We start from the raw sequence: 14,598 nt of genomic DNA on the forward strand, positions 1-14,598 counted from the left end.
CCCCACACTCCCCGCCGTGTACCACTTGCTCCATCATCTGCATTGACAGCTTGACCTACAACTTGATTTATACTTCAGTTTCAAAATGCACTGGAAAAGCAAACTATCCATTGCTCTCTGAGGGCACAGACCATTACCATGGGTCCTAAACAAAAACGGCTAACCAGAGAAATACAGTGGAAATATAGAAACAACACAATTCTAGCAGGAGCCTCCCTGCTCTATGAAGTTTTGAAACCAAAGCCTGCCTACGACATTCAAAGAGCAAAGTTTATATGTGCCGGGGGCATATTTTCTTGAGCACCTCTGTGTGCCAAGGTATAAAGCAGAGACCAAAGGGATGCTCTTTCAAGTATGCCTGTTTTCCTCATCCCTCAACCCAACAGCATGTGCTGTGACAGCCGAATTTTTTTTTGTTTTTTTGGTCTTTTCTAGGACCAGCATATGCAGGTTCCCGGGCGAGGGGTCCAATCAGAGCCCGTTGCCGCTGTACCCACCGGCCTACACCACAGCCACAGCAACACAGCCAAATGTTTCAAAGACCTCACACACAGGTGAAAGCATGCTGAACCACTCAGAGGCCTCAGGGCACCCTGGGCACAGGCCTCCAAGCAGCTCATGGACCTCACACTCCAGATGTGGACCCCAGACCTCAGGGACCTCACACCGTGCGACACATGTCTCCCTACTCAGCGATCTCATACCTGGATGCAAACCCCACTGAGGCTGCCCTGAAACCGTGGGATGCAGACCTCCAAAGAGCTCTGAGACCTCGAATGCTGCCTCACGTGCTCCATCAGATTTGTGGGCCAGAGAGGCACAAACATCTCAAAGACCTTGCAACCGGGATACTGCTCCTCAGGCTGATCGGAGCCGTCGCACCTGCTCATCCATCCCCAAACTGCTCCGAGAGACCCCCCAGACGGCTGCAATGCGACACCCGGGGCGCGAACCACCCAAACACCCGAGAGCCTTCACGCTCTGTGGACACAGATCCCTAAATTGTTTCAAACCCCATACCTTAGAGACAGACCCCCAGGTGGGGCTGAGACACGTGGAAGAGAGTGTCATCCCAGAGGCCTTGCTCCCTGGAACATAATGCCGCAACCAACTCCAACTCAAGCCCTGGACACAGACCCCCAAGGAGCGTAGAGATCTCACAGCCCGGGAGCAGACCCCATTCCGAGAAGTCCAACCCTGGGAAACAGATGTCCACACAGCTCAGAGACCTCACACCTTCTGACACTGACCCCTAAACAGTCGAGGGCCAGGGCATCCTAGGAAAGACTACTGAACACGTCAGAGACCTCACGCTTTGTTTTTGTTTTGTTTTGTTTTGTCATTTTCGGGCTGCACTGCAGCATATGGAAGTTCCCAGGCTAGGGGTCAAACCGGAGCTACGGCTGCCCGCCTACACCACAGCCACAGCCACACCAGATCCGAGCCTCGTCTGTGACCTACACCACAGCTCATGGCAACGCCGGATCCTTAACCCACTAAGCAAGGCCAGGGATCGAACCCAGCTCCTCATGGATACTAGTCAGGTTCATTACCCCTGAGCCACGACGGGAACCCCTCACCTCATGCTTTGTAACCCACATACCCAAAGAGCTCGGAGACCCACACGTCTGGACACGGATCCTCCACACAGCTTATAGACCTCATGTCCTGTGACACAAATCCCCACTAACTGAGGTCACACGTCCTGGACACAGACCTCAGACAGCTTAGAACCCTCACATCCGAGGCTAATCACCCCCAAACAGCTCCGAATCATCACACTCTAAACACAGACCTCCCCATGGGGGAGAAATAGAGCACCCTGGACTCAGATCTCAAAGCCCTCCCAGGAGTTCCCGTCGTGGCTCAGTGGTTAACAAATCCGACTAGGAACCATGAGGTTGCGGGTTCGATCCCTGTCCTTGCTCAGTGGATTAAGAATCCAGCATTACATGAGTTGTGGTGTAGGTTGTAGACATGGCTCGGATCCCACGTGGCTGTGGCTGTGGCCGGTGGCTACAGCTCCGATTAGACCCCTCATCTGGGAACCTCCATATGTCGCAGGAGCGCCCCTAGAAAAGGCGAAAAGACCAAAAAAAAAAAAAAAACAAAAACAAAAACAAAAAAAAAACCCTCCCAGAACTGCCACCTGGTACCCATCTCTGGGAAGATTTCAGACACCTGACCCTCATGGACACAGATCTCCAAACAGCTCAGAAACCTCCCGTCCTCGCCCCTGGGACACAGACCCACAGCAGCTTGGGGACCTCGCATGGTGGACGCAAGGCTCTCAAATAGCTCAGACCACTTCGAACCAGGGAGGCAGCCACAAAAGCGACTCTGACATAGGACAGCCTGGCTACGGGTGCCCACGTGACTCAAACACCTCACCTTATGGGACAGAACCCCTCAAAGAGTTCATGCACCTCACAACCTGGAAAGCAGACCCACAAACAGGCCAGACACCTCGCAGGCAGACACCTGACACCAAAAGGCTCAGAAGTTAACAAACCTTATGCCCTAAGACACAGGGCCCCCCACCCCTATACAGCTCAGAAACATAACAACCTGCACACAGACCCACAAACACCCAAGAGACATCATAAGCTGGTGACAGAACCCCGAACCGCTCCGAGACCTCCAACCCCAGAAACAGACCCCCCCCCCCAGGAAGTCAGAGACCTCGCACCCTGGGACCAAGCCTCGCCCTAACCCCTGCGGAGCAACCTTAATCTTGGAAACACACCCTCGCAGTTAGGGACCTCACCACCCCAGGGTACAAAGATCAGAGATCTCACACCCTGGGACACAGAGGGCGAAGCATCTCAGAGGCCTGACGCAGGAGAAAGACCTCAAACTTTGGAAATAGATTCTGAAACTGCTCTGAAAAACAAACACGCTGAAAAATAAAACCCCCAGCATCACAGAGAACTCATCCCCCAGGACATGGGCGCAAAACAGTTCAGAGAGGTGGCGCCCAAAAAGCTCAGCCACCTCCCACCTGAAAAGAGAGATTTCTAAGCAGTTCACAGAGTTGAGAGATTTCACACACCGAAGCAAGACCTGCAAAGAACTCAGAAACAGCACTAACCGGTACACACCCACCCCCTCCCCCATGAAAAGCTCAGAGAGGAGTTCCCTTGTGGCACAGCAGGTTAGGGATCCAGCAGTGTCACTGCAGCAGCTCAGGTCGATGCTGCGGCTTGGGTTTGATCCCACACCCGGGACCTTCCACATGCTGCAGGCACAGCCAAAATGGAAATGAAAGGAAAGGCAACAAATAAAATAAATAAAATGAAATAATAAAAAATAGAAAATAAATAAAATGAAATAGTAAAATAAGAAAATAAAATGAAATAATAAAAATAGAAAATTAAATAAATAAAATGAAATAGTAAAATAAGAAAAGAAAATAAAATGAAATAATGAAAATAGAAAATAAGAAAATAAAATAATAAAATAAAATGAAATAATGAAAAATAGAAAATAAAAAATAAATAAAATCTCAGAGCTCTTGACCTTGGAACAAACCTCTAAATGAGTCAGATAGCTCACACCCTAGGACTGAGGCCTCCCGAAAAGGAGAGCCTTCACATCTGAAAATATGTCCCAAACAGGTCCTGGAACTCTCAAGCCAAAAGAATGTAGGTACCACATACTCTAGGACAGTCACCCAGACAGCTCAGTGAACTCACCCATGGAATGTAGACCCGAAAATGTTCAGAACTCCCAAATCCAGGATTCAGAAGTCCTTCTGAGACCTAGGATACAGCCCCTAAAATACTGTGCAGAGAAAATACGCTGTATACAGAACATTGAGTAATTCAGAGACCTTGAATTGTGGGACATACCCACCTGAACAGATCAGGAACCTCACACCCTGGATCATATACACGAAAACAGCTCAGAGAATTCAAGTTCTAGGAAATACACGCCCTGAGAGAACAGACCTCACATCCTGTGACATAGTCACAAAAAGATCAAACACCACATGCGCCAAGATACATGCTCATAAGCATTTCAGAGAAAAAGCATCCGGGACACCTGTACACAGATCAGAGCACGCAGATCCTGGGAAACAACCCAAAGAATGCACCGGGGACCCATACCCACAAAGAGACCAGAGGCTCAAATCCTGAGATAAAAATACCAAATGGCTCGGAGATCTCAGATGCTGGGACAAAGCAAGACAGGTCAAAACCTTGTAACCTGGGGGAGTTCCCGTCGTGGCGCAGTGGTTAACGAATCCGACTAGGAACCATGAGGTTGCGGGTTCGGTCCCTGTCCTTGCTCAGTGGGTTAATGATCTGGCATTGCCGTGAGCTGTGGTGTAGATTGCAGACGCGGCTCGGATCCCGCGTTGCTGTGGTTCTGGTGTAGGCCGGCGGCTACAGCTCCGATTCGACCCCTAGCCTGGGAACCTCCATATGCCGCGGGTGCGGCCCAAAGAAATAGCAAAAAGACAAAAAAAAAAAAAAATGAATAAAGCTAAAAAAAAAAAAAAAAAACACCTTGTAACCTGGGACACAGAGCCCCAGTCAGATGAGACACTGGTGACATACAGGAAGAGACCCTCATATCCTGAGATGCACAGCCACCAGCGATCAGGTGTCCCACTTTTTTTTTTGTCTTTTGTCTTTTTAGGGCTATACCTGCGGCATATGGAGGTTCCCAGGCCAGGGGTCTAATTGGAGATGTAGCTGCTGGCCTACACCACAGCCACAGCAACTCCAGGTCCAAGATGCGTCTGCGACCCACACCACAGCTCACGGCAATTGCAGATCCTTAACCCATTGAGCGAGGCCAGGGATTGATCCTGCAACCTCATGGTTCCTAGTCGGATTCATTTCCGGTGCACCACGACAGGAACTCCTTTTTTTTTTTTTTTTTTATGGCCCCATCCAAGGCATACAGAGTTTCCAGGCCAGGGACTGAATCTAAGCCACAGCCTCAACCTATGCCACAGCTGTGGCAATGTTGGATCCTTAACCCACTGCACTGGGCGGGGGATCAAACCTGTGCCTCCACAGCAACCTGAGTTGCGGTGCAGATAATATCAGATCCTGAACCCGCTGTGCCACAGCGGGAACTCCAGGTATCGCATGTCTTGAAGTACACCCACAAACAAATGTGACGCTCCGGGACATGCACCTTCAAGTAGATGAGAGACCTCACATCCTTGGGCGTACACCCACAGATGGTTAATAGACTTTGCAAGCTGGAAATACACACAGAACTAGATGAAAGACCTCTCTTCCTGGGACATAAATCCCCAAAGAGGTCAGAGAACTCACGTCTGAGGACATAAGAGAGACCTCAGTCCGTAAGACACAAAATATCAGACAGAGAACATACACCACGGATGTACACCTGCAAAGGGATCAGATACTGTCCACCCTGGGATATACGCCGAAAAAGCCCAGAGGTGGAGTTCCCGTTGTGGCACAGCAAAAACGAATCCGACTAGGAACCATGAGGTTGAGGGTTCGATCCCTGGCCTTGCTCAGTGGGTTAAGGATCTGGTGTTGCCGAGACCTGTGGTGTAGGTCACAGACATGGCTTGGATCCTGTGTTGCTGTGGCTGTGGTGTAGGCTGGCATCTGTAGCTCCAATTGGACCCCTAGCCTGAGAACCTCTGTATGTCGTGGGTATGGCCCTAAAAAGCCAAAAAAAAAAAAGAAAAGCCCAGAGGGAGGCACATTCTAGGGAATGTATTTTAAAGTCCTGGGATGGCGTTCTTGTGGCTCAGTGGGTTAAGAACCCGACATAGTGTTCATGAAAATGCGTGTTCAATCCCTGGCCTCACTCAGTGGGTTAAGGATCCTGCATTGCTGCAAGCTATGGCATTGGTCACAGTCTCGACTTGGATCCTGAGTTGCTGTAGCTGTGGTGTAGGCCAGCAGCTGTAGCACCCATTCGACCCCTAGCCCAGGAACTTCCATATGCCACACATACGGCCGAAAGAAAGAAAGAAAGAAAGAAAGAGAGAAAGAGAGAAAGAGAGAAAGAGAGAAAGAGAGAAAGAGAGAAAGAGAGAAAGAGAGAAAGAGAGAAAGAAAGAAAGAGAGAGAGAGAGAGAAAGAGAGAAAGAAAGAGAGAAAGAAAGAGAGAAAGAAAGAGAGAAAGAAAGAAAGAAAGGGAGTTCCCGTCGTGGCGCAGTGGTTAACGAATCCGACTAGGAACCATGAGGTTGCGGGTTTGATCCCTGCCCTTGCTCAGTGGGTTAACGATCCGGCGTTGCCGTGAGCTGTGGTGTAGGTTGCAGACGCGGCTCGGATCCCGCGTTGCTGTGGCTCTGGCGTAGGCCGGTGGCTACAGCTCCGATTCAACCCCTAGCCTGGGAACCTCCATATGCCACGGGAGCGGCCCAAGAAATAGCGACAACAACAACAAAAAAGACAAAAGACAAAAAAAAAAAAAAAGAAATCCTGGGAAACACATCCACAAAAAGATCAAAGACCACACAGCCTTGGACACATACCGGTGAACAGTTTGGGATTTCACATCTAGAACACAGGGCAAGAAACAAATCAGAGATCTCAAACTCTGGATGACACACAGGAAGCCATCATACCCTGGGACATAACAGTGGCAGAACTGTTCCCGGACCTCACCTGCTGCAAAATACACACAGAAACAGATCAGAAACCTCGTATCCCAGGAACACACCCTCAGATCACAGACATGAAATCCTGCAAAACGCATCCACACACCATTCACAAACCTTGCTTCCTGGAACATACAACAAACAAATCAGAGACCTCACATTCGGTGACTACACCAAAAGCCCTGAATTTCTGAAAAAACAGCACACACAGATCAAAGACCTCCCACCAGCAGCAAGGTGTACACACAAAGTGGAGAGGGAGAGGTATTCTGGAATAGATGCCCACAAACAGCTCTGCCACAATCACATATCAGGAAATACACCCACAAACACCTCAGAGACATCACATCTTTGGAGCGACACCAAACAGATCAAACGTGCAAATCAGGAGTTCCTGTCATGGCTCAGGGGTTAATGAACCCAACTAGCATCCATGAGGTTTGATCCCTGGCCTTGCTCAGTGGGTCAAGGACCCGGCGTTGCCGTGAGCTGTGGTGTAGGCCGACAGCTGTAGCTCTGATTGGACTCCTAGCCTGGGAACCTCCATATGCTGCGGGTGCAGCCCTGAAGAAAGACAAAAGACAAAAAAAAAAAAAAAAAACCAACAACATGCAAATCCCACAGAGAAAGAGATGGGTCCTTGCACACAGGGAGAAACACCCGCAAAGAGATCAGGGGGGCTCGGGTTTTCGGACGTAAACTGACAAAAAGACTAGAGACCTCACAGCCTGGAGCAAACAAAACAAAACAAAGACTTCAAATCCTGCAACATCCATCCACAGTCAAGTTCAATACTCCATATGCTGAAAAACACACCCAGAAAATACACCAGATGGCAGACGTGACATCATGGGGCCCAGCCCACAAAGAGGTCAGAGGATTCAAGCACTGTAGCTTCCCACTGCTTGCTCTCTCCCTGACCTGGGCTTCTGCCATCATATCACTGTTTTTTATTTTTGTTTTGCTTTTTAGGGCTGCACCTGTGGCGTATGGAGGTTTCCAGGCTGCCGGGGCGGCGGGGGGGGGGGGGGGGTGTCGAATCGGAGCTGCAGTTGCATCTGCGACCTACACCACAGCTCACGGCAACGCTGGATCCTTAACCCACTGAGCGAGGCCAGGGATCGAACCCGCATCTTCATGGATACTAGTTGGTTTTGTTTCTGCTGCACCACGATGGGAACTGCCAGCACATTGTCTTTTGTGACTTTCCTGCTGTCCTCACATGGCCCTCCCTGTCTCACCAGACACAGTCACTCCATCTTCTCTGATCCTCTTTCAGTCACAAAGCCCATTAGGATTATACTGGAGCCTCCTAGGTCATCTCCAGTCTCAGCACGCTTATGAATACATACCTTCCAAGTCCCCTTTTCCAGGTAAAACAACATATCAACACGTTCCAGGCATGGGGTGAGGACATATTGGATGGTCCGTTATTTGCCCAAACAGAATAGACCTGCAGAAAAACGAAAGGAAACCTCACATCCTGGGACATATGCCCACGAAACACTCAGGGAATTAACATCGGAAGTCCCGCGGAGAACTTCCAGGGAGATCAGAGTCCAAAGAGGTGAGAGACCGTCCACCCCAGGGACGTACGTGCAAAAGATGACAGAGCTGCACATTCTGGAACATTCAGCAAATACCGCTAAGAGTCCTCACACTCTAAGAGTTAAATCCACAAGGATATAAAAGAACTCACTCTCTGGGACACCCCTCCCAAACCTGACATGCTACGATAGACACCCACAAAGAGGTCAGGGAGCCACATGCTAGGACCCCCTAACAGATCAGACCTCTGACTCTGGGACATCCAGAGTAGAAAAAAGCCCACATATTGTTTCTCTCTCTCTCTCTCTCTCACACACACACACACACACACACACACACACACACACACATCAGAGACACACACATATATCAGAGACCTCACAAACTGGGACATATAACCCCAAATAGAATAGACCTTATGGGGTTCTCTTGTGGCTCAGCTGGTTGAGGACCTGGCATTGTCACTGCCACAGCTTGGGTCACTGCTGTGGCGTGGGTTTCATCCCTGGCCCAGAAACTTCCATGTGCTTCAGAGGCCACCAAAAAGAACAGACCCCCCCCCCTTTTTTTTTTTTTGCTTTTTAGGTCTGTGCCCACGGCATACGGAGGTTCCCAGGCTAGGGATCCAATCAGAGCTGTAGCCGCCGGCCTACACCACAGCCACAGCCACGTGGGATCTGAACTGCGTCTGCGACTGACACCACAGCTCACGGCAATGCCAGATCCTTAACCCACTGAGTGAGGCCAGAGATAGAACCCGCAACCTCATGGTTCCTAGTCGGATTCATTTCCACTGCGCTATGATGGGAACTCCAAGAACAGACCCTTTTTACAAACACACCCAAGGAGGTGACCCACTCATGTGTGACACACACACACCAACAGATCTGAGAAATATAACCCAAGCCACACTAGAGACCTCCAATTCTGCAATGTGAACCAGCCAACCAACGTGGACTTGTGTGCTGGTTAACATCCCCAGATACAGACAGACACCAGGAATCCTGGGGGCGCACAGACTCAAGATCAGAGAGCTCAGATCCTGGGAGGCACACCCACAGAACACGTCTCAGAAACCAGCGACAGTCCCCAGGGGCATGGAAACACACCCATGGGAGAGCTGGCAACCTGGGACAGGTGCCTACAACGAGATCAGAGGCCTGGAGTTCCCACGTGGTGAAATGGGGATGGGCAGCGTCTCTGCAGCACCCGGACGCAGGTCCAATCCCTGGCCTGGCACAATGTGTTAAGGATCTGGCATCGCCCCAGCGGCTGCGTAGGTCCCAACCGTGACTCGGATCTGAACCCTGGCCCTTGGAGCTTCTCTATGCTGTGGGGCAGGCAAAAAAGAAAAAAAATACCAGAGGCCTCACATTCTGAAATAAACACCCAGCACCAGCTCAGAAAGCTCATATCTCAGGGGAGTTCCCGTCGTGGCTTGGCGGAAGCGAATCCGACTAGGAACCGTGAGGTTGCGGGTTCGATCCCTGGCCTTGCTCAGTGGGTTAAGGATCCGGCATTGCTGTGAGCTGTGGTGTAGGTTGCAGACGCAGCTCAGATCTGGCGTGGCTGTGGCTGTGGTGTAGGCTGGCAGCTGTAGCTCTGATTCGACCCCTAGCCTGGCAATCTCCATATGCCTTGGGTGCAGCCCGAAGAAGCAAAAGAAAAAAAAAAAAAAAAGAAATCTCATATCCTGAATATATCTATCCATATCTATCTATCCATCTAGATATTGATATCAATAGACCTTAACAGATGAGAATTTCACTTTGTGGCATATATGCCAACAAACAAGTAAAAAATGTTTAAAATGGAGTTCCCGTTGTGGCTCAGTGTTTACGAACCCGACTAGTATCCATGAGGATGTGGGTTCAATCCCTGGCCTCGCTCGGTGGGTTCAGGATCCGGCATTGCTGTGAGCTGTGGTGTAGGCTGGCAGCTGCAGCTCCGATTCAACCCCTAGCCTGGGAACTTTATATGCCATAGGTGCGGCCCTAAAAAGCCAAAAAAGAAAAAAAAAAAAGGCTTAAAATATTCCCATAAAACATCAGCCATCTGACAACCTGGAATGAATATATATATATATATATATACACACACACACACACACACACACACACACATACACACGCACATATACACCACAGCTCAGAGACCTCCCAGTCTGGGGCACGCATGCCCAAAACATCAGAGCCCTGAAATCCTACGACGTGCATTGAGAAAGAGATCAGAGAGCTCACGTCGTGGGTGACTCCCGTCAAACACATCAAAGACTCCACACCCTTGTTCATTTCCCAGTGAAAAGATCAGGCCCTTCGTGCTATCGGACACGTAGCCGCACACGGATGAGGGAAGTCCCATCACAGCACACAGACCTGGCTTCACTCACCAGCAAACATACCAGCGACGGCACGTCCCGAGACTGAGACACACGAACCGATCGGGAAGCCTTCTCACATCCTGGGACATAAACCCAGAAACAGAGCAGGGGTTTCAAGCGCAGGGAAATGTCCCCGCAAAGGGCTCAGAATCCTTCCACCCCAACAGTTCAGAGAACTCACAGCCTGGGACCTGGACCCGACCAGGGATCAGAGAGACCTCCTCTCCTAGGATATACACCCACAAATGGCTGGGACCGCACATTCTGGGACACACACCATCAAAGCGATCGGAGACCTCGTATCTTGGTTCCAACACCCGCGCACAAATCAGAGACCTCCCACACATTCACAGAATGTGGCGCTCACGCCTGGGATGTGCGCTGAAGGCCAGAGAGAGACATGACAGCTTGGGACACTGTGATCATTTCTCTTTCCCCTCCCTCCTTTCTTTCTCTTTTATTCTTTCATTCTTCTTCTTCTTCTTCTTCTTTTTTTTTTTTTTTTTTTTTTTTTAGGGCCACACTTGGGGCATATGGCAGTCCCCAGAGTAGGGGTCCAATCAGAGCTGCAGCTGCCGGTCTACACCACAGCCACGGCAATGCAGGATCTGAGCCACATCTGCAACCTACACCACCGCTCGCGGCAATGCCAGATCCTTAACCCACTGAGCAAGGCCAGGGATCGAACCTGTGTCCTCATGGAGATTAGTCAAGTTGTTAACCTCATGAGCCATAATGAGAACTTCCCCCTTTCTTTCTTTCTGAAAAGAAGGCCCCATTTATTCCATTTCTTTTTTCTTTTTTTGGCTGCACCCATGGCACACGGAAGTTCCCCAGTCAAGGTTCGAATCCTAGCCACAGCTGCCACCAGATCCTTAACCCACCGTGCTGGGCCAGGGATAGAACCTATGGCTCCACAGAGACAAGCTGGATCCCTAACCCCCTGCGCCACAGCTGGAACTTCTTATTCCATTTCTTAAAAGCGCAGGCCTTTAATCTCCTCAGGAATTGCTGCTGTAACAAACCACCATAATCTTATTGCCATAAAACAAACACAAATTTGTTCTCTTACATTTCTGTGCATCAGAAGATGGCTAAGGAGTGGCCCAGGGTAAAAGTCAAGAGCTGACCTCCTTCTGGAGTTCCTAAGGAAGAATCTAGTTACTGGAATTCCCGCTGTGGCTCAGTGGTTAACGAACCTGACTAGTATCATGAGGACTTGAGTTCAATCCCTGGCCTTGCTCCGTGGGTTAAGGATCTGGTGTTGCCGTGAGCTGCAGTGTAGGTCACTGACGCGGCTCGGATCCTGCATTGCTGTGGCTGTGGTGTAGGCCAGCAGCTATAGCTCTGATTGGACCCCTAGTCTGGGAACCTCCAGATGCTGTGAGTGTCGCCCTTAAAAAAAAAAAAGACAAAAAAAATCTAGTTCCTACTGGCCACTTGCCTTTCCCTAGCTTGTGACCCCCCTTGTCTGTCTGCAAAGTCAGCAGGGTTTCATCTTCAAATCTCTCTCTCTGTATTCATCTTTCCATCTCTCTTTGATCTCTGCTTCTGTCGTGAGTCACCTTTTCTGACTCTGCTTCTGTCGCTACATAGCGTTCTCCGACTCTTGCCTTCATGCCTCCCCCATGTCATGACACCTGCAATCACACGGGGCCGGCCCAGGTGATCCAGGGAATCCCAGGATGCTTAACTTAATCATACCTGCAAAGCCCCCCTTTCCAGGTAAATTAACATAATCATAGGTTCCAGGGATGAGCAAGTGGACCTCTTAGGGGGCCTGCTTTTCAGCCACCAGAGAAACACATGCACAAACAGCTCACAGACCTCACACGCTGCGTCTCACAGTTCCAATTAGATGAGACACCTCCCACCCTCTAACATACAGCCAAAAAGAACAGAGAGACACACATTTGAGAACACCTACATATTACTCAGCCATAAAAAAGAACACATGGGGAGGACGCCAAGGTGCAACTTTCTTCGGTCGTCCCGAATCTGGGTTCATCCGACACCAGCCACCTCCACCAGGCCGAGATCAAAGTCATGTACCTGAGATGCACCAGTGGAGAAGTCAGTGCTACATCTGCCCTGGCCCCCAGGATCGGTCCCTTGGGTCTGTCTCCAAAAAAGGTTGGTGATGACATCGCCAAGGCAACTGGTGGTTGGAAGGGTCTGAGAATTACAGCGAAACTGACCATTCAGAACAGACAAGCCCAGATCGAGGTGGTACCTTCTGCCTCTGCCCTGATCATCAAAGCTCTAAAGGAGCCGCCAAGAGACAGAAAGAAGCGGAAAAACATTAAGCACAGTGGAAACATCACTTTTGATGAGATTGTCGACATTGCCCGACAGATGCGGCACCGCTCTTTAGCTAGAGAGCTTTCTGGAACCATTAAAGAGATCCTGGGGACTGCTCAGTCTGTGGGATGCAATGTTGATGGCCGCCACCCTCATGACATCATAGATGACATCAACAGTGGTGCAGTGGAATGCCCAGCTAGCTAAGAACTGCAAAGAAAAAGATTTGACAAAAAAAAAAAACCACAATCATGCCATTTGCAGCAACATGGATGGAACAAGAGACTCTCATCCTAAGTGGAGTAAGTCAGAAAGAGAAAGACAAATACCATATGATATCACTTGTACGTGGAATCTAATATATAGCACACAGGAACCTCTCCACAGAAGAGAAACTCATGGACTTTGAGAACAGACTGGTGGTTGCCAAGGGGGAGAGGGAGGGAGTGGGATGGACTGGGACTCTGGAGTTCATAGAGGCAAACTATTGCCTTTGGAATGGATAAGCCATGAGATCCTGCTGTGTAGCACTGGGAACTCTATCTGGTCACTTGTGATGGAGCCTGATAATGTGAGAAAAAAGAATGTATACATGTATGTGTGACTGGGTCACCTTGCTGTACAGTAGAAAATTGACAGAGCACTCTAAACCAGCTATAATGGAAAAAATCAAAACAAACAAACAAAAAAAGAACACCTACAGAGTTCCCATTGTGGCTCAGTGGTTAGGAACCATGAGGTTGTGGGTTCAATCCCTGGCTTCACTCAGTGGGTTAAGGATCTGGCATTGCTGTGAGCTGTGGCTGCAGCTGCAGCTCTGATTCAACCCCTAGCCTGGGAACTTCCATATGCCCGGGGTGCAGCCCTAAAAAGACAAAAAAAAAAAAAAAAAAGAACACCTACCCCCCCACCAAATGCTCAGAGTCCTCAATTACTTGGCATTAAACTCACCAGCTGGGAGACACACAGACACAAATTGCAGACAGAAACATCTTCTTAGACATAAACCCACAAACGGGTCATAATCCACAAACTTGGACATGTAGCAGCAGACTGAATGGACCTCACACCCTTGATGAACCCACACAAAGAGATAGGGCACTCACACACTGATAAACACTCACAAACAGATCAGAGAGCTTATGCGAGAAATACCGCCAAAAAGAGATCACATCATGGTCATTCAACTATAAATATAATAAAATTCATTGAATTATTTTTTTCAAAAAAGAGACCACTCAGAGTTCCCATCATGGCTAAGTGGGTTACGAACCCGACTAGTATCCATGAGGATGTAGGTTCCATCCCTGGCCTCACTCATTGGGTTCAGGATCTGGCATGGCTGTGACTGTGGCATAGGCCAGCAGCTGCAGCTCCAATTCAGTCCCTAGCCTTGGAACTTCCATATGCCATAGGTGTGGCCCTAAAAAAAAAACAAAACATAAAATAAAATAAATTTTAAAAATGAAAGCAATCACAGCTCTCAAATCATGCAATATCGAGTTCCCTGATGGCCTAGAGGTGAAAAGATCTGATGGTGTCACTGCTGTGGCTCGGGTTCCCTGGCCTGGGAACTTCCGCAGTCTGCGGAGGAGATTAAAAAAAAAAAAAAAAAAAATCGGAGTTCCCGTCGTGGCGCAGTGGTTAACGAATCCGACTAGGAACCATGAGGTTGCGGGTTCGGTCCCTGCCCTTGCTCCGTGGGTTAAGGATCCGGCGTTGCCATGAGCTGTGGCGTAGGTTGCAGACACGGCTTGGATCC

The 14,598-nt window shown here is 49.4% G+C and overlaps 1 protein-coding gene across 1 annotated transcript; it reads left to right on the plus strand.

Annotated features, from left to right (window-relative positions):
* Nucleotides 1-12,566: 12,566 nt before the first annotated feature.
* Nucleotides 12,567-13,059, plus strand: LOC125118187 (60S ribosomal protein L12-like). The gene has a single exon (XM_047764334.1). The coding sequence runs from the start codon at nt 12,582-12,584 to the stop codon at nt 13,041-13,043; it is 462 nt and encodes a 153-aa protein (XP_047620290.1). The 5' UTR covers nt 12,567-12,581; the 3' UTR covers nt 13,044-13,059.
* The last annotated feature ends 1,539 nt before the right edge of the window (nt 13,060-14,598 follow it).

This window comes from Phacochoerus africanus, chromosome X, assembly GCF_016906955.1.
Source record: "Phacochoerus africanus isolate WHEZ1 chromosome X, ROS_Pafr_v1, whole genome shotgun sequence".
Lineage (NCBI taxonomy): Eukaryota > Metazoa > Chordata > Mammalia > Artiodactyla > Suidae > Phacochoerus > Phacochoerus africanus.